The sequence below is a fragment of the Lagenorhynchus albirostris genome, chromosome 2 (genome assembly GCF_949774975.1).
Source record: "Lagenorhynchus albirostris chromosome 2, mLagAlb1.1, whole genome shotgun sequence".
Taxonomy (NCBI): Eukaryota; Metazoa; Chordata; class Mammalia; order Artiodactyla; family Delphinidae; genus Lagenorhynchus; species Lagenorhynchus albirostris.
In genome coordinates, this window is record NC_083096.1 from 50,248,359 (window position 1) to 50,273,956 (window position 25,598).

General features: G+C 36.7%; 1 protein-coding gene across 3 annotated transcripts in view; it reads right to left on the reverse strand.

Moving 5' to 3' along the window:
• Positions 1 to 25,598, reverse strand: part of TDRD5 (tudor domain containing 5) — a 90,209-nt gene that overhangs the window by 14,792 nt on the left and 49,819 nt on the right. For 2 of the 3 annotated variants that reach the window (XM_060142163.1, XM_060142162.1), the window contains exons 8-12: positions 24,400 to 24,620; positions 21,888 to 22,100; positions 21,246 to 21,312; positions 9,579 to 9,779; positions 8,921 to 9,079 (exon numbers count right to left, since the gene is read on the reverse strand). In XM_060142163.1, the coding sequence (XP_059998146.1) occupies positions 8,921 to 9,079; positions 9,579 to 9,779; positions 21,246 to 21,312; positions 21,888 to 22,100; positions 24,400 to 24,620 (861 nt within the window). Of the gene's footprint in view, positions 1 to 6,508; positions 6,674 to 8,920; positions 9,080 to 9,578; positions 9,780 to 21,245; positions 21,313 to 21,887; positions 22,101 to 24,399; positions 24,621 to 25,598 lie in introns of all 3 variants that reach the window. The other variant, XM_060142161.1, reaches the window with a different exon arrangement.

Genomic DNA, 25,598 nt, shown 5'->3' on the forward strand with positions numbered 1-25,598 from the left:
TCAACACACATTATAATTAAAATGATAGAAATTAAAGATAAAGGGAGAAGCTTAAAAGCAGAGAGAGAGAAAAGCAACTAGTTACATATAAGAGAACTCCCATAAGACTATCAGCTGACTTCTCAGCAGAAACTTTGCAGGCCAGAAGGGAGTGGCATGATATATGTCTACAACCAAGAATACTCTATCCAGTAAGGCTATAATTCAGATTTGAAGGAGAGATAAAGAGTTTTAAAGACAAGCAAAAGCCAAAAGAGTTCAGCATCAGTTTTACAAGAAATGTTAAAGGAACTTCTCTAAGCAGAAAAGACCACAACTAGACATATAAAAATTATAAAAGGAAAATCTCATTGGTAAAAGCAAACATACAGTAAAGGCAGTAGATCAACTACTTATAAAGCTAATAGGAAGGTTAAAAGATAAAAGTAGTAAAATAATCTATAACCACAATAAGTAGTTAAGAGAGACATAAAACAGAAAGATGTAAAATATGATGTCAAAAAACACTATATGTGAGGTAGGGGGAGGGAGTAAAACTGCAGGGTTGTTACAGTGTGTTTGAACTTGAGATCAGCAACTTAAAATAACTATATATATGGGCTTTTAAAACTTTACATATATGTGTGTGTGTATATATATATACATATACACACACACATACAGAGAGAAAGAGAGGGATAGGGAGGGAGGAAAAGGGGGAGAGTTAGTTTTATATAAACCTCATGGTAACCCCAAACCAAAACTCTATAATAGATATACACAAAGAGAAAGGAATCCAAACATAACACTAAAGATAGTCATCAAATCACAAGGGAAATGAGCAAAAGAAGAAAGGAACGAAAAGAACTACCAGAACCAATCAACAAAATGGCAATAAGTATATATCTATCAATAACCGCTTTAAATGTAAATGGACTAAATGCTCCAATCAAAAGATGCAGAGTGGCTGAATGGATTTAAAAAAAAAAAAGACCCATCTAAATGCTGCCTACAAGAGACTCACATCAGATCTAAAGACACACACAGACTGAAAGGGAGGGGATGGAAAAAAGATATTCCATGCAAATGGAAATGAAAAGAAAGCTAGGTTAGCAATACTTATATCAGACAAAATAGACTTAAAACAAAGACTGTAACAAGAGACAAAGAAGGATATTACATAATGATAAAGAGATTAATCTAACAAGAAGATGTTACAATTGTAAATATATACACACCCAACACTGGAGCACATAAATACATAAAGCAAATATTAATAAACATAATGGATTTTATTATAAACAATAATAGTAGGGGACTTTAACACTCCACTTACATCAATGGACAGATCATCCAGATAGAAAAATTAATAAGGAAACAATGGCCTTAGATGACACAGACCAATTGGACTTAATAGAGATATATAGAATATTCCATCCAAAAGCAGCAAAATCACATTCTTTGGATGTGTACATGGAACATTCTGCAGGATGGATCACATGCTAGGCCACAAAACAAGTCTCAATAAATTTAAGAAGACTGACATCATATTAAGCATTTTCTGACCACAATGGTATGAGAATATGGAAGTCAACTACAAGAAAAAGCTGCAAAAAAACCCACCAACACATGGAGGCTAACCAATATGCTACTAATCAAAAATGGGTCACTGAAGAAATCAAAGAGGAAATTTTACAAATACCTGGAGACAAATGAAAATGGAAACACAATGATCTAAAAAATCTATGGGAGGCAGCAAAAGCAGTTCTAAGAGGGAAGTTTGTAACAATACAAGCTACAAACAAGAAAACAAGGAAACAAGAAACATCTCAAATATACAATATAACCTTATATCTACAGGAACTAGAAAATGAGAAACAAACAAAACCCAAAGTTCGTAGAAGGAAGGAAATAATAAAGATCAAAGTATTGTAGAAATAAATGAAAGAGAGACTAAAACAATAGAAAAGATCAATGAAACTAAGAGCTGGTTCTTTGAAAAGATAAACAAAATTGATAAACCTTTAGCCAGACTCATCAAGAAAAAGAGTGGGCCCAAATAAACAGAATCAGAAATGAAAGAGGAGAAGTTACAACTGATACCCCAGAAATACAATCATACAAGACTACTAAGAACAATTATACACCAATAAATTGGACAACCAAGAAGAAATGGATAAATTCCTAGAAACATGCAATCTTCTAAGACTGAATCAGGAAGAAATAGAAAATCTCAACAGACCTATTACTAGTAATGAAATTGACTCGGAAGTTAAAAAAAAACTCTGAACAAATAACAGTCCAGGACCAGATGGCTTCACAGGTGAATTTTACCAAACATTTAAAGAAGAATTAAAACCTAGCCTTCTCAAATTATTCCAAAAAATTGAAGAGGAAGGAATGCTTCTGAATTAATTCTATGAGGTCAGCATCACCCTGATACCAAAACCAGACAAAGACACCACAAAAAAAGAAAATTACAGGCCAATATCACTGATGAAGCACTAAACTTGTAATTACCATACAACTCAACAATTGCGCTCCTGGACATTTATTCCAGAGAACTTATGTCCACACAACAACCTGTGTACAGACATTCATAGCAGCTTCATCTGTAATAGCTAAAAACTAGAAATAGCCCAAATGTCCTTCAACAGGTCAATGATGAAACAAACTATGACACATACATGCCATGGAATACTACTCAACAATGAAAAGATCTAACTATTGATACATGCAATTACTTGAATTATACTGTGTGAAAATAGCCAATTTCAAAGGGTTACATACTATATGATTTTACATAGCTTTTTTTTTTTTTTTGTGGTACGCGGGCCTCCCACTGCTGTGGCCTCTCCCATTGCGGAGCACAGGCTCTGGACGCGCAGGCTCAGCAGCCATGGCTCACGGGCCCAGCTGCTCCGCGGTATGTGGGATCCTCCCAGACCGGGGCACAAACCCACGTCCCCTGCATCAGCAGGCAGACACTCAACCACTGCACCACCAGGGAAGCCCTTACATAGCATTTTTAAATGACAAAATTTTATAAATGGAGAACCAATTAGTGGGGAGAGGGGTGGTGGGAGGGAGTGGGTGGATGGATATAAACGGGGCAACACAGGGACCCTCGTGAAGACAGAATTATCAGAACCTTGACTGTGCTGTTGCATACATGAACCTGCATGTGTTAATACTGTAGAGAACTAAATATACATACACACACACACACACACACACACACACACACAAATAAGTACAAGTAAAACTGGAGAAATCTGAACAAGATTGGTGGATTGCATCAATGTCAATATCCTGATCGTGACACTGTACTACAATTTTGTAAAATGTGACCACTGGGGGAAGTGGGTAAAGATTACATGAGATCTTTCTGTATTATTCCCTATAGCCGCACATGAATCTTTTAGTTACCACAATAGAAATGTCAATTAAAAAATAAAAAAGAAATAAAACTAATTCAACATTATCTTTTCCAGAAAACAGAAAAGGAAGAAATGCCTCTAGACTCATTTTATGAGGCCAGCATTACCCTGGTACTAAAACCATACAAAGATAGTACAAGAAAACTACAGGCCAATATCCTTCAGGGAAATAGACATAACAATATTCAACAAAACATTAGCAAATGGAATCCATGGTGTATAAAAAGACCATGACCAAATGGGGTTTATCCCTGGAAAGCCAGTTTAATCCAATTTTTAAAGATCAATTAATGTAATATACCATATTAATACAATAAAGGAGAAAACATGATATCAACATATGCAAAAAAATCATTTAACAAAATTCACATCCATGCATGCATGATAAAACTTTTCATCAGGATAACAAAGACATCCTCTCTCACAACTCCTGTTTAACATCGTGTCTGAAATTCTAGCCAGTGCAATAATAAGGCAGGAAGGAAGATAAAGACACATAGATTGGAAAGGAAAAAATAAAGCTGTCCCAATTAGCAGACAACACTATTGTCTATGTAGAAAATCCCAAAGAAATCTACAAAACACCTCCTAGAACTAATAAATGAATTTAGCTAGTTCACACCATACAAGGTTAAAACACAAAAATCAATTTCTACATACTAACAATGAAAATATAGAAACTGAAATAAAAAGATAGCATTTATAATTGCTCCCAAAGTAAATTAAATAATTAGGTATTACCTAAGTTAGCTTAATCTTTGTTAGCTTTAAATACCTAAAGATAAAACATGTTCTGTATATTAAAAACCATAACACCTTGATAAAGGAATAAAAGAAAACCTAAATAAATATATATACTGTGCTCACAGATTAAAGATGTTAATTCTCCTCAAATTTACCTACAGATTTAATGCAATTCCAATAAAAATCCCAGATACAGATAAGTTGATTCTAAAATTTAAATGGAAAGGAAAAGGAACCATAATATTAAAAATAATTTTGAAAAAGAGTAAAGTAGGAGGAATCATACTACCTAATTTTAAGAGGTATGAATCTACAGTAATCAAGACAGTATGCTACTGGCAAAGAAAGAGACAGATCAATGGAGCAAAATAAAGTCTAGGAATAGTCTCACACAAATATGGACATTTGATTTTTGGAAGGTCTACAAAGACAATTCAATGGAGAAAGCATAGTCTTCTCAACAAACAGCACTAGAACAATTAGACATCCATATGCAATAAAATGAAACTTAATCTAAATCTCACACCTTATAGTAAAATTAAGTCAAGATGTCTTGACACTGAAAACACTGTACATAAAAGAAAAAACCTGATAAACTGAACTTTCTCAAAATTAAAAACCTTTCCTGTATGAAAGGCACCATTAAGAGAATGAAGTTACAAGTGGGAGAAAATACTTGAAAATCGCAAAACTGACAAAGGGCTATCCAGAACATATCCAGAACAAAAACCCAACAGTAAGAAAGAAAAAAAACAATAAAAAAATGGGCAAAAGACTTTAATAGGCATTTCACCAAGAAATACATGTGGATGGCAAATAAGCACTTGGTAAGATGGTCAGCATCATAGTCATTAGGGAAATGCAGAGTAAAACCACACTGGGATACTACTACACACCTATGAGAATGGCTAAAAATAAAAATTACTGACAATATCAAGTGCTGATAAGATATGGAGCAACTGGAACTCACACACTGCTGGTGGGAATGCAAAATGGTATACCCAGTCTGGAAAACAGTTTGACCACATAAACCAGCAATCCTACTCCTGATTATGTTTATAAAAAAACCTGTACACAAATATTTATAGAAGCTCTATTCATAATTACCAAAACCTGAAATAACCAAAATGTCCTTCAGTGCATGAATGGATATACAAACTGTGGTACATCCATACAATAAAATACTAGTCATCATCTAAAGAAATGAACTATTGACACATGCAACAATTTGGATGAAGGTACTATGCTGAATCAAAGAAACCCCTATTGGGAAGTTACATACCGTATAATTCCACTTATATGATAGTTCTGAAAAGGTAAAACTACAGTGACAGAAAACATAAATGGTTGCTAGGGCGTTAGGGATTTGGGGAGATGTAATTATAAAGGGGTAGCACCAGGGAGCTTTTTCAGATGATGGAAGCATTCTGCATCCTGATTGTGGGGGTGGTTACATAAATCTATACGTGTATTGATAGGACAGTACTCCGAATACAAAGTCAATGGTGTACTGTATGTTGATTTAAAGAGAAAGAAATATTAACACCAGAGAAAATAAAAGTTATGCAGGAAAGGAAAACTTGCCATAACATACTCTTGGCTGTAAATAGCATTTACAGAGTCATAGCAATAAAATATTGAATGGTGATCTAATGGAAAGTTTGATATAACTATATTAGTAAGATGATGGTGGGGGAACAGAAAGGATATTTTTGTGGTGGGGGAGAAGGGATGAAAGAGAACTAAACCCTCATCTCTAGTAGTAAGAAGGGCATACATACTTAAAACTGAAGAATCAGGAAATAACATAAGCATGCTATTTAATGAAAGAAATCGAGGTAAATTCCAAAAAAAGCAGCTAAAAGAGATGAAAATGGTTGCTCGGTGAAATAGGAAATGTAGGGGAAGGGGTTATAGGGAACTCTAAGCTGTGTGTACACAAACATTTGTTTGTTTTTTTTAAAGCTGTGAATACATAAACATTTGATTAAAATAAAGTATATCCTTCAAAAAAGTTGTCAACATTTTTCCTGATGGGTTTTCTTAATACCGTTTCTCAATACTAGTTTCCATTCACTGCATAATTCTTGAAGACTGTCCAGAGCGATGGGATAGTAAAACACATCGAAGTCAAATAATGGCGTTTCTTTTTTTGTGATCAAGGCTATATTGCTGCAACTTTGGTCTTGGTGACTGTTGAAGAATTTGTAATTCATCTGTGGGAGATGCTCTGATGGCACTGGAGCAGTAGGGTTTAAAGAGCTATGTTATTCCAGTACCCTTCACTTATGAATTAATTACATTACAATAATTACATTTAAAAAAACTACCTTCCCTTCTCCTACCTCATTTTCTTCCTTCAGATCTTGTAGCTCGGAGATGGAACACTTTGGATCGTCTTCACAGCTGTTCTCTTGGGTTTTCAAAGAACTGAATTCAGAATCCTTTAACGGCTGCTTTGAGGTGATTGACTTAAGGTGACTGAAAGCCTTTTCATCATTAATATCTCGCTAGTAGATAGGAAAGAGAAATTATTTTATTTTCTATACTATTTCTAAAATCTACTTGCCTATAAATTCTGAGGGGAATTTTTTGCTATGGTTCATGCATATGCCATATTATTTTCTAACTTTATGCATGACCCTAGGTCTTCCCATCCTACTAAACTAGTTCAGGCCGAAAAACATTTATGGAGTACAGATTACGTAATGTGTACATGGTAGCTCTGTGGATATAAAGATGAATGCAACAGGTCTCAGCTCTAAAGGAACTCAAAATATAGCAATGAAGACACACAATCAGATAATCACAGCACAACCTTCAGTGTAGAGCCAACACAGAGATATGACCAAAATATCACTGGGGAAGGAGGATGTCTGAGAATATGCAATAAAGGAGATAACACAAATTGTTAGGATGCCTAAAAGAAGAGTAGGAATTACAGGGAACTCGGTGTATAGAGGTAGGTGTATGTGTGTGTATCTGTGTGTGTAGCATATGGGAGTCTTGATATGTTAAAATATAGGCTGGGATAGGATAGAGGAGCTTTGGACCGTATCTTTTTTGCAGAAAAGATGGCCTTATTTCATTTTCAGGACTGAACTATGATTATTTAAAGACATCAAACAGTGACGATAAGATATTCTAAAAACTTTTAAGGTTGAATTCAACTCACTATTTAAGAATCAGGAAATATAACTGTTCTAATCAAGTAATAACAACTAGCAAAAATTCAGGTTTCAGAAAGCCAAACAAGCCCAATTAATTTTAACTAATTTTATTTTATTATTATTTTTAAATAAATTTATTTATTTATTTTTGGTTGCATTGGGTCTTCGCTGCTGTGCATGGGCTTTCTCTAGTTATGGCGAGTGGGGGCTACCGTTTGTAGCAGTGTGTGGGCTCCTCATTGCGGTGGCTTCTCTTGTTGTGGAGCATGGGCTCCAGGCGCACGGGCTTCAGTAGTTGTTGCGCACGGGCTCAGTAGTTGTGGCTCGTGGGCTCTAGAGTGCAGGCTCAGTAGTTGTGGCGCAAGGGCTTAGCTGCTCTGTGGCATGTGGGATCTTCCCGGACCAGGGCTCAAACCCGTGTCCCCTGCATTGGCAGTTGGATTCCTAACCACTGTGTCACCAGGGAAGTCCACTAATTTTAAACTAAAATGAAATCTAAAATGTTGACATCATTTTAAACATGCAGCAGTAAACATTCATACATATTTTTCAGAGTAGGTTAATCTCTCAGTAGTCAAATGGCCTTTTAAAACATTTTTTTAATTGAAATATAGTTGATTTACAATGTTGTGCTAGTTTCAGGTGTACAGCAAAGTAGCCTTTCCTTTTTATCTTTTCTAATAGTAAAAGTCCACTAAAAAAATAACATCATCTCTGTAATTTAAAAAGTCAGATATATAAAACATACTTACACAAAATAATATTTTCATATTTTATTCAAAGAAAAAAGCTTTGCTGTGTCCAAAAAAATAAATTTTGGGCTCTCAAAGTGAACCCAATCTATATTCTTAGCCCAGTATTTGTTGCCATGAGGAATATGAGACTCAGAGGACATGTCTATTTATCTGCTCATTTGTTGAAAAATCATTTAACTTATTACTTACTAACGTGCTTCACTTTACTTATATCTAAAATAGGGATCTTAAAGCACCAATCTGGTAAAGTGGCTGTGAAGATTAAATTAATTAGTACATGCAAGTACTTAGAACAGTGCCTGCCATGCAGTATGAGTTCAATAAGTGTCGGTTATTATTTTTTTATTATTGGTACTGTGGGATGGAATAATACATAATATTATTATTACTGTGGGTAGAAGTTGCCACAAGGTTTACAGAGAAAGTAAGAAATGAGAATACTTCAAGAAGAATCTAAGGAGTGTAGAGAGAAGAAAAGCATTTGGGTCAGTGTAGGTGAGGTCACAACTGCAGCAAGGCAGCGGTGGAATTCAGTGTATGAGAGAAATCATACAGGAAAAGCATGGCTGAAGTAAAGGTTTAAACCAGCAAATGATGAGAGACAAGATAACTGTTAAGATTACTGCATAGTTTCCAAACTCTCCTAGGTTAGGAATGCCTCAGTTTTGTCATCAGTAAAATAAGGTTAATTATAGTCACTACATCACAGGGATTTTATAAGTATTAAATAATATATTTAAAGTGCCTTTTATAGTGTTTGGCATATAGTAAGTACTCATTAAGTATTAACAATAATAAAAAGAATATGATGATGTTTGCAAAAACCTCTTACCATGGTATATACTTCTCTCTCTTTTGATTGTGGATTTATCTCTCGATCTTCATTAAAATAGTGCTGCTGGGAAGGAAAACCCAGTTCTGTCAGGACAATGTCCTCTGGCCCTGCACTGGATTTAGTGTATAAAGTTAAAGGGTTGAGGTCTCTGAAACCCTAGGATTAAAAAAATACGAAGGAAATTTAGTTTCTCAGAGAAAAAGTGAAAAAGTTAACACTTCATAATTTTCAAATGTGGAAATGCATTATCTTCTAAAATTTAATAGTCAGATTTTTTTCTATAGTGATAGTTTTTGCTAGCCACAAAAATTATCAACATCAATATTAATGAAAATGTAGACACTGCTATCAATAATTACAAAATAAAGAGACTGTTGCACTTCCCTAAGAAAACTTCAGAAAATTAAATAATTGGGGGTAAGACAGAATCCTCAATCAATTATTTAAAATAAAAGTATATTCTAAAGGAAAATAAGCCAAATGTAGTTTTTTGTGATCATGTGAAAATTAAGAAAGTGCTCTGCATTAAGAAGGCAGGAATCTCACAGATATCGCTAAAGAATAAATCAAATAACCTTCAGTATTAAATTCTCTTATACCTTAAACTGTTGAGATTAAATACAATACATTACAAAATACATCCAGACTGCTCCACCTTAGAAGGGACATTTTCTTGGCATACAATAGCATGGCCCTCTGTTCTCAAGACATGATGGAAATAGATGTCTTCATGTGAGGACGTATCACACAGAAAAATGTTAAGGATTCCATCTACATATTCATCCACTACCCCCACTAATGGCTTCAAACCACACAACTTCTGGAACTGCAAAATAGCTCCGGATGTCCAATGTTCCTGAAACACAAACAAGATATGAGATTCAGATGACAGATGCAAACATGAATTATAAAAAACATATACAAAAATGAATTCCTAATGAACTACAGATTTTAGTGGGAAAATCAAAGCATGAAAATACTAAAATAACACAAATCATAAATATCCTCAAATAACAAAATTTGAGGATATTTATGATTTGGGGATGAGAAAAGTCAGAATAAAGGAAAAATGATGAAAATGGGATAATGGGAAAAAATTTAATGTGATGAAAAACTTTCATGTTTGGAAATGTTTGAGTTAGATTATTGGAACAACCCTCCTACAGAAACTAAATATTCTAGATAAAACATTTTTTAAATATGTCCCCAAAGCATCAAAGAACTGACAAAAGTGTAACAAATTATCAGGCCAAAATTAAAGGGAAAGTGGGAACTATTTTTGCCTTCAGGGTATGTGCTAATCCAGGCAAATCTTCACTTCGGTTTTGATGGTCTCACAGGTCAAAGAGGACAGAAATCAAAGCCAGTAACCACCCAGAGTAGGGAGTGGAGAGGAGGACTTTCCTTTATTAAGCTGAGTCCCTAGGGGTTCATGCTCAGGATAAGGAGGAAAAGAAATAAACTAGCCTTCACATGGATTTGCAGCTCAATTTTCACATCACCTGGGTGATACACAAATCCTCAGGTTGTTCATTTAAATTAACATGGCTCCAGACTGGTCGTACTGCTAGATACCTGGCAGAAGCGAATGTAAATCTCTCTGGAGGTAGGCAATCTCAATCTGTATTCAACCATTTTTACAAAAATTTTTAAAAGTCAATGAGCAGTACACAGACAAAGATAAAAAGCATATAAAGAGGGCTTCCCTGGTGGTGCAGTGGTTGAGAGTCCGCCTGCCGATGCAGGGGACATGGGTTCGTGCCCCGGTCCGGGAAGATCCCACATGCCGCAGAGCGGCTAGGCCCGTGAGCCATGGCCGCTGAGCCTGCGCGTCCGGAGCCTGTGCTCCACAATGGGAGAGGCCACAACAGTGAGAGGCCCGCGTACCGCAAAAAAAAAAAAAAAAAAAAAGCATATAAAGAGACAATGAATCACAAGGAAGAACAAAGAGAAACAACATAACTAATACAAAACCTCAAAAACTTTAGATATTTGAATTTCCAGATGAATTATAAAAGAACTAACATACTATGCTTAAAATAAAAAAACAAAATTAATTTGAAAGCTTCTGCAGAGACCTGCAATCTATTAAAAATTGATCTAGCAGAATTAAAGAACCAAGAGAACTTTTAGAAAGTAACAATATAATAACCAAAATTAAAAACTTAATAGGTTTATTCAATAGCAGATTAGGTAGAATTAAAGAGTGTATCAGTAAAGTGGAAGGTGATTTGGAAAAGTTACCCAGAATGCAACACAGAAGACAGAAATATGTAACATACAGAAGAGAGGTTAAAAGATATGGAAGGTAAATTGAGAAGGTTTAACATACTTTTAATTATCATTCTAGAAAAAGAGAGGCAGAAACAGAGAGAGAGAGAGGGAATATAAATATGAATATAGGGAAATGACAATAATTGAAGAGATAATGGCTGGGAATTAGCCAGATTTAATGAAAAGTAACAATGCACAGATAAAAAGTCCAATGAACCACAAAGTAGGATAAGTAAGAATAAATCCACACATAATCATATTAAAACTGAAGAACACGATTTTCAGACTTCAGAAACATGTTAGAGTAGAAAAACTACCTTTGTCTTCCCCTTTCAATCTACATCCAATGAAACATCCACAACTCAACAAAGGTGTCTCCGCCCAACACAATAGGGCACTGGAGAATTCCACACATCTGCACAGCCAAAGCTGGGTGTACTGGAACGCACAGTGGGGGCGAGGGAACCTCAGAGCCCGTGCCTGCAATCCTGGCCCTCCAACTGAGGCAGCGGAGCCCATAGCTTCAGAGAACCCAGTAGCAGCAGGGAAGGTGGTGCACACACTGTGGCCACCTGACCACTCCCGGCACCCATGACCACAGGCAAGTGGGGAGCAGCGGCAGTGGGGTCCGCGACCCTGTCCCTCCAGCATCTGAGGCGCCCATGACCCCTCCTCCCATCCCCCTTTCCCCACAGAAGATCCTGTGTCTCAAGGGATCCCAGACACAAGGAAAGAGCCAACCGTCCTGCTGACGACAGCGGCTCTGGCAGAAGCATGGCAGCAACGACCCTGGTGGCACAAAAAGCAACAAAGAAGGCATAGAGCCACACCTATTACAGGGTAGGTGGAGGCTGAAAAGTGCTAACTCTCAAATATGACCAGAAGCAGCTCAAGGAAGAGAAACCGAAAACTTGTGTGATGGTGCCACCTACCGGAGGGAATTTAACTTCTAACCTGTCATTTAATACTAAATGCACTGGCTCAAGAACACTTCATCAAGCAACATGAAGGGCCACAGTGACATGGTACCACAAAAAGACAATGACAATTCTCCAGAAACCAAAGTTATGGAATGTTCCAATTTAACTGATAGAGAATGCAAAATAGCTGTTGTGAAGAAATTCACTGAGCTAAAAGAAAACTCAGAAAGGCAGTTTAATGAGCTCAGGAATAAAATGAATGAACAGAAGGAATACTTTACCGAAGAGACTGAAACTTTAAAAAAGCACCAAACAGAAATTCTGGAGCTGAAGAACTCAATAAATGAGATGAAGAATACATTAGTCTGGGACTAGAGCAGACCATATGGAAGAGAAAATTAGTGAGCTTGAAGATAGAAATCTAGAAATGATACAAGTAGAAGAGGAAAGGGAAGATATTTAAAATGAGGAAATCCTACAAGAGCTCTCCAACTCTTTAAGGACAGGCAATATTAGGATAATGAGTATCCCAGAAGGAGAACAGAGGGAAAAGACAGCAGAGAGATTATTTAAAGAAATAATACAAACCTGGGGAAGAAACTGGATATACAAGCCCATGAAGCTAAGAGAATATCTAATTACCCCTATGCAAAAAGACCTCCTGCAAGACATAATATTAAAATTGTTAAAAGTCAATGACAAAGAATTTTAAAGGCAGCCAGGGAAAAAAGGATGGTGACCTACAAAGGAGCCCCCATTAGGCTACCAGTAGATTCTCAGCAGAAACCCTACAGGCCAGGAGGGAGTGGAATGACATTCTCAAAATACTAAAAGATAAAAACTGTCAGCCATGAATACCCTATTTCAGCAAAGTTATCATTCAGATATGAAGGAGAAACAAAGACTTTCCCAGACCAACAAAAGCTGAAGGAGTTCATCAACACTAGACCTGCCTTACAAAACATGTTGAAAGGAGCTCTTCAACCAGAAAAAAAAATGGCAAAAATACAAAAAACTTTGAGCAAAGTAATAACAAGACAGAACTGGAAAACTGCAACTCTCTATCAGAATAGATTTTTAAACACTTTATTAATAAATAGTATAAAATCTAAAGGGAGAAAAAAAATAAAGGAGAAAAACAAATATAGCTCTCTTAGTTTGATAACAACTCACAACATAAAAAGGGGTAATTTAAGAGAGCAAAAACAAATTTCATAGGGGAAGAGGAAAAGGACGGCACTTGTATAGGTAAATGAATATAAGATGCTCTCAGCAGAAAATGGACTATTTTAATTGAGATGTCTCATACAAACTTCAGGGTAAACACAGAACATAAAAATAGAGCAGAGACACAAAAAACAGCAAAAGAGGAAGCTAAGAAAAATATCTTAGAAAACCACCAAACCAAAATGGCAGACAGAAACACAAGGAAAAAGAAACAATGGGGGAAAAAAAAGAAACAATGGGAGATTTAAAGCAACCAGAAAACAAAAGCTAAGAAGCCAACATCCAACTATCAATAATTGCCCTAAATGTAAATACACTAAATCCACCAATCAAAAGACACTGAGTGGCTAGATGGATTACAAAGCAAGACCCAACTAAATGTTCCCTCCAGGAGACTCGTCTCAGCTCTAACTACAAACATAGGCTCAAAGCGAAGGGATGGAAGATGATTCTCCAAGAAAACAGCAGCCAAAAGAAAGTAGATATAGCCATACTCATATCAGGCAAAATAAACTTCAAGTCAGAAAAGGTAACAAGAGACAAAAATGGACAGTATAATAAAGGGGAAAACACATCAAGGAGACGTAACAGCGATTAATATATTTGCACCTAATATAGGAGCACCAAAATATATAAAACAATTATTGACAGATCTAAAGAGAGAAATTGGCAGCAACATGTAATAGTAGAGGACTTTAATAACACCCCACTTACATCTATAGATAGATCATCCAGACAGAAAGTCAACAAGGAAACACTGGCCTTAAATGAAACAACAGACAAGATGAATTTGATAGATTTGTACAGAACATTCATTCCACCCAAATGCAGTAGACTATACATTCTTCTCAAGTGCACATGAAACTTTCTCAAGGATAAACCGTATGTTGGGATGCAAAACAAGTCTCACTAAATTTAAGAAGACTGAAATCATATCAAGTATCTTCTCTGATCACAATGGAATGAAATTAGAAATCAACTACAAGAAGAAAACTAGAAAAGTCACCAATACATGGAAACTGAGCAACATGCTACTGAACAACTATTGGGTCAATGAAGGAATCAAAGAAGAAATAAAAAATTACCTGAAGACAAATGAAAATGAAAATACAACATACCAAAATCTATGGGATGCAGCAAAAACATTACAAAGAGGGAAGTTTATAGCAATATAGACCTACCCTTAAGAAACAAGAAAAATCTCAAACAATCTAACCTTACAGCTAAAGAAACTAAAAAAAGAAAAACAAAGGGCAAAGTTAGTAGAATGAAGGAAATAATAAAGATCAGAGCAGAAATACATAAAATAGAGAGTAAAAGGACAGTAGAAAAGATCAATGAACTAAGTGCTGGTTCTTCAAAAACATGAACAAGGGCTTCCCTGGTGACGCAGTGGTTGAGAGTCCACCTGCCGAGGCAGGGGACACGGGTTCGTGCCCCAGTCCGGGAAGATCCCACATGCCGCGCAGCGGCTGGGCCCGTGAGCCATGGCTGCTGAGCCTGCACGTCCGGAGCCTGTGCTCCACAGTGGGAGAGGCCACAACAGTGAGAGGCCCGCGTACCACAAAAAAAATAAATAAATAAAAACCATGAACAAAATTTGACAAACCGTTAGCTAGACTAACTAAGAAAAAAGAGAGAAGGTCCTGATAAATAAAATCAAACAAAAGGCAGAAATAACAACAGATATCACATAAATACAAGATTGTAAAAGAATATTATGAACAGCTATATACCAACAAATTAGACAGCCTAGAAGAAATGAACAAATTCTTAGAATCATACAAACTTCCAAGACTGAATCAGGAAGAAATAGAGAATCTGAATAGACTGATCACTAGCACAGAGACTGAAACAGTAATCAAAAGCTCCCAAAAAAACAAAAGTCCAGGACCAGACAGCTCCACAGGTAAATTCTACCAAACAGTCAAAGAAGATTTAATACCTATCCTTTTCAAACTATTCTATAAAACTGAAGAGAAGGGAACATTTCCTAACTCATTTTAAGAGGCCAACATCACCCTGATACCAAAAGCAGACAAAGACAACACAAAAAAAGAAAATTCAGGCCACTATCTCTAATGAACATAGATGCAAAATCCTCAACAAAATATTAGCAAACTGAATTCAACAGTACATCAAAAAGATCATACTGCATGATTAAGTGGGATTTATTCCACACAAGAATGGTTCAATATTCACAAATCAATCAATGTGATACACCACATTAACAAAATGAAGGATAAAAACCATATGATCATCTCACGGGATGCAGAAAAGGCATTTGACAAGATTCAAAGCCCATTTATGATAAAAAATCTCAATAAAGAGGATACAGAAGGGACATATCCTCAACATAGTAAGGGACACATATAACAAACCCCCAGCTAACATCACACTCAAAGGAAAAAAATTGAAATCTATTCCCCTAAGATCAGGAACAACACCAGGATGCCCATTCTCGCCACTTTTATTCAACACAGTGTTGGAAGTCCTAGCCAGAGCAATCAGGCAAGAAAAAGAAATAAAAGGCATCCAAATTGGAAAGGAAGGGGTAAAACTGTCACTATTTGCAGATGACATGATTTTATATAGAGAAAACTCTGAAGACTCCATCAAAAAACTCTTAGAAATAATAAATGAGTGAAGTAATAGGATACAAAATCAATATATAAAAACGTTGCATTTCTGTATGCTAACAATGACCTAGCAGAAAGAGAAATTAAGAAAACAATCCCATTTGCAATTGCAACAAAATAAAACATTTAGGAATAAATTTAACCAAAGAGGTGCAAGATCTGTATATTGAAAACTATAGGGACTTCCCTGGTGGTGCAGTGGTTAAGAATCCACCTGTGAATGCAGGGGACACAGGTTTGATCCCTGGTCCAGGAAGATCCCACATGCTGCAGAACGGCTGGGCCCGTGGGCCATGGCCGCTGAGCCTGAGCGTCCGGAGCCTGTGCTCCGCAACAGGAGAGGCCACAACAGCGAGAGGCCCACGTACCGCAAAAAAAAAAAAAAAAAAAAAAAAGGGCAGAGGAACAGAATAGACATTTTTCCAAAGAAGACATACGTATGGTCAACAGGTACATGAAAAGATGCTCAACATCACTAATTACTATGGAAATGCAAAACAAAACCATAATAAGATAGCACCTCACACCTGTCAGAACGGCTATTATCAAAAAGGCAAGAAATAAGTGGTGGCAAGGATGTGGAGAAAAAGGGAAACCTGTTGGTGGGAATGTAAATTGGTACCTCCACTATGGAAGACAGTATGGAGAGTCCTCAAAAAATTAAGATTAGAACTATCATATGATCCAGCTATCCCACTTCTGGGTATTTATTCAAAGAATATGAAAACACTGATCTGAAAAGATATCTCAACCCCCATGTTCTTTGGCATTATTTACAATAGCCAAGATATGGAAACAACTGAAGTGCCCATCAACAGACGAATGGTAAAGAAGATGTGGTATATATGTACATAATGGAATACTGCTCAGCTTTAAAAATATATACATAAATGTCTTGCCATTTGCAACAACATGGATGGAATTTGAGCATTTTATGCTAAGTAAAATAAGTCAGATAGAGAAAGAGAACTACCACATGATGCCACTGATGTGGAGTATCAAAAAAGCCCGAATAAACAAACAAACAAAAATAAAATAATGTACAAACCAAACCAAACAAAAACAAATACATATATATGGAGAACAGAGTAGTGATTACCAGAGGGGAAGGGGAAGCGGGGAGGGCAAAATGGGTAAAGGGGGTCAGGCCAACTACGGTTACAGATGGAAAATAAATTTTTGGTAGTGAACATGTGGTAGGGTATCCAGAAGTAGAAATATAACGTTGTACACATGAAACTTATATAATGTTATAAATCAACATTACCTCAATTACAAATAAATAATTTTGTTTCCTAAAGAGTAAATTTACAAGTTTCAATTTCATTAGCAGATAGTTTTAATGCCATCCTGAAATTGTTAAAAGCATAGTATCCTTTGAAAAAATATCCTAGGGCTTCCCTGGTGGCACAGTGGTTAAGAATGTGCCTGCCAATGCAGGGGACACGGGTTCAAGCCCTGGTCCTTTAAGATTCCACATGACGCGGAGCAACTAAGCCTGTGTACCACAACTACTGATCCTGCGCTTGAGAGCCCGTGAGCCACAACTACTGAGGTTGTGTGCCACAGCTACTGAAGCCCGCGCGCCTAGAGCCTGTGCTCTGTAACAAGAGAAGCCACCGCAATGAGAAGCCTGCGCACCGCAACAAAGAGTAGCCCCTGCTCGCCACAGCTAGAGAAAGCCCGTGCACAGCAACAAAGACCCAAAGCAGCCAAAAATAAATAAATAAATATATAAATTTATGAAAAAGAAAGAAAGAAGAGATATCCTGGATTATTGAGGTCTTTCTTCTATACAGATAGCAAATATCTATAAAATAAAAATCTATCCTGCTTTTTAAAAAAGCTGAAGAACACAAGTAACAAATACAAAATTTTAAAAACAGCTACAGACAAAAAGGATATTGCCTTCAAAGGAACATCCATTAGATGGACAGCTGGCTTAAATATCATAAGGGAAACCAGAAGCCAGTGTAATGATACCTTCCACGTAATGAAGATAGTAACTACCAACCTAGAATTCTATACCTACTGAACATATCTTTCAAGAATAAGCACAAAATGATATTTTCAGGTGAACATAACTGAGTTTGCCATCAATAAACCCTTACAAAATGAAATCCTAAAAGATACAGTTCAAATAGAAAGAAAATGTTCCCAGAGGGTTTGAGCAGCAAGACTGAAGAGCTAAGAGACTGAGAAATACGTGACTAAATCTAAATGGATTTGTTATTATTACATGCAGTTATTTTCTTGAGGGGTTAAAAACAATAACGTTAATTACAAAACAAAAATAGATCAGAAGAGGACATTAAAGAAATTCGTGTTCTAATGTCCTTGTATTGCTACACACATATGCTGTACTTCCTAGAGTAATCACTGAAATAACATAGTGGAATGATTAAAAACCTCTTCAAAATAAGGCGTACAAGGTGAGAAAAATAATAGGTAAGCCAGTGACTTTTCACTAGGGCCACTGGGTTCTCTTCAGTGCTTGCAAAGTTTAGTTGTCATCTAAGGATTTGGGCGGATTTTATATCCGTACAATGATTTTGGAACGCATCCATTCTATGGCTCCCTCCCTTTAAGTATTACACCCTAACTTCTAGCTGTTTTGCTATTCCCAAACAATGTCCTCTAATCCTGCAAGCCAGCAAGGCTGTAGACTGGGGAGTGACCTCAGGAAAGAAGCTGAAAAATTCCTGACTCACCTATTGCGGTTTGACTTCCAAGGGTAGACTTCTACTTTTCTGCCTGCTTTAGATTTTGTATATGAGAGTATTAGCTCACCAAACCAGAAAAAAGATATAGAAATAAAGACATGAATGAGATACATTCAGTTAAAAAAATTTATTGAGCACCTACCATGCACCAAACATTGATCTAGGCACTGGAGACACAGTGGTAAATATGACAGACAATATCCCTGATCTCAGGAATTACAATGTTGTATGTGAACAAACAATTAAAATAATACCAGATAGTGTTATAAAGATAAAACAAGGGACTTCCCTGGTGGTCTAGTGGTTAAGAATCTGTCTTGCAATGCAGGGGATGCCAGTTCGATCCCTGGTTGGGGCACTAAGATCCCACATGCCATGGGGCAGAAAGCCCGTGCACCACAACTACTGAGTCCATGTGCTCTGGAGTCCGTGAGCCAAAACTAGAGAGCCCATGTGCCACAACTACTGAGCCCGCACATTCTGGAGCCTATGCACCACAACTAGAGAGCCCGCGTACTGCAACTAATGAGCCTGCACACTCTGGCGCCCGCACGCCACAACTAGAGAGAAGCCCACACACTGCAACAAAGAGCCCGTGTGCCTCAACTAAAGATCGCGCATGCCACAACTAAGACCTGATGCAGCCAATAAAGAAAGAAAGAAAGAAATATTAATGGTACAGATGAGCCTATTTGCAGGGCAGACATAGAGAATGCACGGGTGGACACAGTGGGCGAAGGGGAGGGTGGGATGAATTGGGATATTAATTTTGACATACATACACTACTATGTGTAAAATAGATAGCTAGTGGGAACCTGTTGTATAACACAGGGAGCTCAGCCCGGTGCTCTGTGATGGCCTAGGTGGGTGGGATGGGTGGAGGAGGGAGGTCCACGAGGGAGGGGATGTGTGTATTCTTATGGCTGATTCACTTCACTGTGCGACAGAAACTAGCACAACACTGTAAAGCAATTATAGTCCAATTAAAATAAATAAACATTTTTTTTTTTAAAAAAGATAAAACAAAATGATGATGAATGACTGAAGAGGAAGAGTGCACTTTAAATTGACTGGTCAAGGAAGTCCTTCTTGGGGAAATAACATTTGGGCTTAAATTTGAACGACAAGAAGGAGCCAACCATGAGAATTCTTTGAATAAGTTATTTCAGTGACCAGCATGGGCAAAAGCCCTAAGGCCAGAAGCAGTTTAGGAAGGAAATTGCAAAGAAAACGAAAAATGGAAGCCACCTGGCTGATATGAGAGTAACGGACATTGGCTATGAGTGGGTCACAAATTTAGCCCTGACCTCCCTGATGGAAGTACTAAAAAGAAACCTAGTCAGGGCTAAAATGCACCCTAGAAAACAATGCTGAGTAGTGACTCGCACAAAAACCATACTTTGCATAATTATTTATAATACTCAAAAATCAGAAGTGGACTGAATTAGTCTAACAATAAAGGGACAGTTAAACAGGCTACAATGCACGTTTAGCTAGATTACTTATGTACCTATTAAAATTGAGAACGATAACATGTAAATGTATTTATGCTATAATGTTGAGTAGAAAATGGAATATAAAATAATATGATTACTATTTTACATAAGCCTAAAAACCCTACAAAACCCTCATCCCCAACATCCAATAAACTAAACTGAAAAACTCATTTCAAATTTCTAAATTGAATGCATTTGAATGGTGGCATTACAGATAATGTTTTTTCTTCTTCTTTTCTCTTTATCGTGTTTTTCAGATTAAAAAAAAGTAAGGAATAATCCACGTATATGTTAGCAACTGATAAGTTATTTAGGTTAAACAGACAAATATGGTGTAATAAATGTGTATGGCATGTATAATTAAGAGTTCTGAGGGAAAAAACATAAAATTAGGTGCATAACTATAGCTACATAAACCAATGTATCTATATGGATGAAAATGCCTCCTGCTCCATCCCACTCCAATCATCTCCCACCACTAGAGAATTCTTTAAAAAACATATATCTGATTGTGGCAGTTCCCTTTAGTCGCTCCCCAGTCTGGACATTGCGTCCAGACTCCTGCACATGGCTATGGGTCTCCTCCTTAGTTTACTGTCTACTTCTCTGACATCATTTGCCATGCACCAATTCCAGCACATCCTCTATTATGCAGCCAAACAGAACCACTTAAAATTCCTCATATTTGAGATATTTCATGCTGCTCTCCCTTTGCCTGAAACGCCTTTCTTTTCTTGTCTGTCCAGTTGTAGAACTAATCTTCCTTCAAAGTTTCATGCAAATGCCACCTCTAGTATGGGGCCTTCTCTGATTACCCCGAACAGAGACGAGCGCTCTTCCTTTTGCATTTCTACCACACGCTGCAAAATGTTCTAGCAAATATGACACAGCACTATTATTTTTGTCTACGTGCCTATCTTTCATACTGTCTACAATGATTTCTTTGAGGGCTCATTCTATGTTTTATTTTTGTATTCTGAGAACCTAGAATTGTTCTTGGCATCAAATGTTTGCTGATTAAACAGGAAACAAGCAAACATACCTCTACTGGTCTCACCCAAGCCAAAGAACAGGGGATAGCCTGAGCTGGAAGCCTGGTGTAGCAGCACCTGCAACAGATAACCAAATATATGAATAGTTAATCATATTTCAAAACTGCATTTTATGGAATCTCTTATCCACTCCTTGATTTAAGCTTTTCACATCATTTCAGAGTATTTTACTCATGCATTTTAAAATTAATGTCTTACACTTTAAAGTAACCTAAGAAATACACTTGTAAAAACATAATAGTCCTTGAAAACCATGCAATTAAAATACAGGTAGGATATGTATAACTGAAAATAAATAAAATATAGGTAGGAACAGTTCAACCTTCATGCTATATAAATGCAACTCTTCGCATGACCCAAAGAATGATTTTCTTAACATAAGATTGAAATTTAGTCTCATGGTTCATTCAGATTCACGGTCATGTGAAAGAAGACGTGAGAGATTATAATCCAACTGTGATTATAATGACCAAATGACCATTTGCCAAACCTGCACTAAGATGAAAGGGGGTGGAATGGAGGGTAGGATGGAGGGAGAGAGGCAGGAGAAAAGGAAGAGAGATCCTAAGCCCACAGAGTTTCAGCATTACAGCTCAAAACTTAAGTTGTCCTTATTCAGTTTATTAACTCACTTGAGGAACCTCAGGGAGGACTTCTGAACAGTTCCAATATTTCCAAAGTCTGGATAGAACACTTCAACTTCCTGTTTCCCAAGAATTCGATGGATAATGACCCGATACCACCACTTATCCTCAGAAATCCTTACACAACAGAGACGTCCCGGTTGGATAAAATACTCTGGCATGGCATATCGATCAGAAACCAGCTGATTAGAATAACAGCGCCTGCGGAATTCCATAATACACAGAAACCCATAGGGAAAGAAAAAATTAAAGATCATTTTTATTGATGTATCAAGAGCAGCAATGTCTTGGCAAAAAGCAAAGAAAAAAACCCTCACTTTTTCTGATTTGGTAATGCTTATTATTAATACCAATTAATTTTCTTTTTCTTGTCCAAATCCCTTCTCTTTATCAACAAACTTCTTCCAATAGAAACTTACTAAGTGATTATTATGTAACATTATGCCAGGTGTTCTTGGGTGGTAGGTGAGTATATAATGTGGTAAAGTTAGAAAAAAACTTTTGGAGAGATACAAAGTAAATTATTCTTGTATGTGGCACCAATGTAAAAATCAGACATTTGTTGTACATGAATAAATCTAAAGTAACTGAAAATGTAAACATTTTACATAGTGTTTACTAACAAAGGACATGATTTTTCACTAGAGAAAAGATAATTTAGAGCAGTAGCTCTCTACGTGTAGTTCACAAATCCCTGGGACCCTGATACCCTTTCAAAAAGTTCCTAAGATCAAAGCTATTTTAATATTTTAGTAGTATTATGAAAATAGTTATTTGCCCTTTTCACTATGTTAATATTTGCAATGATGCTGTAAAAGCAAGGGTGGGTAAAATTCCCGGTGCCTTTGCTAAATCAAGGCAGTGGCATCCAACTGTACTAGTAAACATTTATTTTTCACTGCCATGCATTCACATTAAATAAAAAAGAAAGAAAAAAGAGGCTACTTTCACTTAAGAATATCCTTGATAGGGCTTCCCTCGTGGTGCAGTGGTTGGGAGTCCGCCTGCCAATGCAGGGGACGTGGGTTCGTGCCCCGGTCCGGGAGGATCCCACGTGCCATGGAGCGGCTGGGCCCGTGGGCCATGGCCACTGGGCCTGCACGTCCGGAGCCTGTGTGCCATGGCGGGAGGGGCCGCAGCGGTGAGAGGCCCGCGTGCCGGAAAAAAAAAAAAAAAAAAAAAAAAAGAATGTCCTTGATAAAGCAATAAAAATTATTAAGTTTATTAAATCTCAACCACTGACTATCTTTTCAATATTCTCTGTAACAAAATGCAAGTACAAGTAAAATACTTCCCAAGTTGTCTTAATGAAAAGCACTTTTGCATTTCAGTTGTGAACTGAATGAGCTGCTTTTTGTGTGTGTGTGTAGATTTACTTTTACTTGGAAGATGAACTAGACACTATTTTCATGGAATACCATTTTTGCTTGAAAGGCCACTCACAAACTATGTTTATTCAGACTTGCATATTTGCCACACATTTTCTCAAAAATGAAGCAAGCTTGCCACTTCAAGGAAAACATTGACAGTATTTATTGTCAATGATAAAATTCAAAAGCTTTCAAATGAAAATTAGGATTTTGGCAACGCTGCATCCACCACCGTAAACATGACAGCTTCCTAATACTTAATACTTTTCTGATGCAATCAGTGATACTATTAATGAATGTGATTTTTTAAAGATATATTGTGTGATGAAACAAGTCAACATCCGGAAGATCTATATAACTCAGTGAACCAGTATTTTCCAAAAGACCAACACATGATGTTTTAAAATCGTAGATGGTGGTAAAATTCAGGACCAGTTCCATTGAGTCCACACTGACAAGTTCCCTATGCTTACTTTAATGTTAAGCTACTGCTGTCTTGAAATTCTTAATACTTTTTAAACAAGGAGTCTTACATTTTAATTTTGGACTGGAGCCTGCAATTATCTAGCTAGTCCTGGATCCATTCAAAGTGCAAAGGCAGAAAATGTATTTTAACATAGTAGAGTTTGCAAAGTTCAAATTCCACACTGAAACTAACTTCAAGAAACTACCACTTGTCAAGTTTCAGTACACTATCAAAGAGTATTCACAATTTTCTGAAAAGGCTATTAAAATACTCCTTTTCACAATTATGTATCTGTCAGAGGCCAGATGTTTTCATATACTTCCACCAAAATAAAGTATTTCAAGAAATTAAAGACAGAAGCAGATACTGAAATCCAACTTTCTTCTAGTATGCCAGATATTAGAGATCTGCAAAAATGTAAAAGAGTACACTATTCTAATTTTCATAAAAGTTATTTTTCATAAAATGTTATTTATATTCAGAAAAATGAATTTATTGTTATTTTTAAACAATATTTTTTACAGTTTTAATTTCTATATGATAAATATTGATAAACAAAAGTTCTCTTCGGTCCTTAATTTTTAAGAGCCCTGAGACCAAAATGTCTGAGAACTGACTTAGAATGAGATACATGAAAAATACATTGAAAACAACAGATTCCTACCGCATTTCAATCATCATGTCTTCAAGTAACTCTGATGAATCCCTGCTATAGATTCGGATGTAGAATTGACTAGGAGAGATGATACACTCCACAAAGACCCCCACGAGGGTACTGGTACCTAATGGGGGTAGTTTGCATAATTTCTTGTCCCGTACAGCATCAGGTGGGATATCATGATTTGCCATTGCCAAGTTGAGCTGTGATTTGTTAATTTCTACTTGCTACAAGTTAAAAAAAATCAAAGAAACCACTATAAATCTTTGAGTAACATTTCAAACTCTATGACAACGTTTCTTTTTTTTTTTTTTATGACAACGTTTCTTAAAATATATTTCATGAGTCACCTTTATCAGAATCACCTGGCAAATAATAAAAATGAAAATTCTTAGGCTTTAGCCCAGACTCACTCACTAGAAGTGAGGCCCAAAATTATGCCTTTAAAAAAATTCCCTAGGTGATCCTTACCTACATTAAAATATTAAAAGTACTGTCTTACGATATTAGGTAAAGAGTGAAAAGTGTGTCACACAACTGCCCTATATAAAATTGAAAACATCGTACTTCAAATACTTAGGCTGAACTAAGAGTCTCATCCTACCCAGTTCTACCAACAAAGGCAACTTTAAAGAATGGATTAAATTTCAGGGCTTCCCTGGTGGCACAGTGGTTAAGAATTTGCCTGCCATTGCAGGGGACACGGGTTCGAGCCCTGGTCTGGGAAGATCTAACATGCCATGGAGCAACTAAGCCCTTGTGCCACAACTAATACTCAAAATTTTTAAGTACTTTATACTTTTAAGTCTTAATACTGAACCTGCACTCTAGAGCCTGTGAGCCACAACTACTGAGCCCACGGTGCCACAACTACTGAAGCCCGCGTGCCTAGAGCCCGTGCTCCGCAACAAGAAAAGCCACTGCAAGGAGAAGCCCGCGCACTGCAACAAAAAGTAGCCCCCACTCGCTGCAACTAGAGAAAGCCCGCACGCAGTGACAAAGACCCAACACAGCCAAAAATAAATAAATTTATTAAAAAAGAAAGAATGGATTAAATTTCAGACTAGTCTTCCAATCAAAAATACGGTTTCTCAAACACTCTCATTCTCAAATATATTATTTTCCTTCAGGCCTTTCTATTGTCCTCTAGAAAATATAGCAGGCTCTCCAAACAAAATGTTTTCCTTCCATGAAAGAAGCCAGGT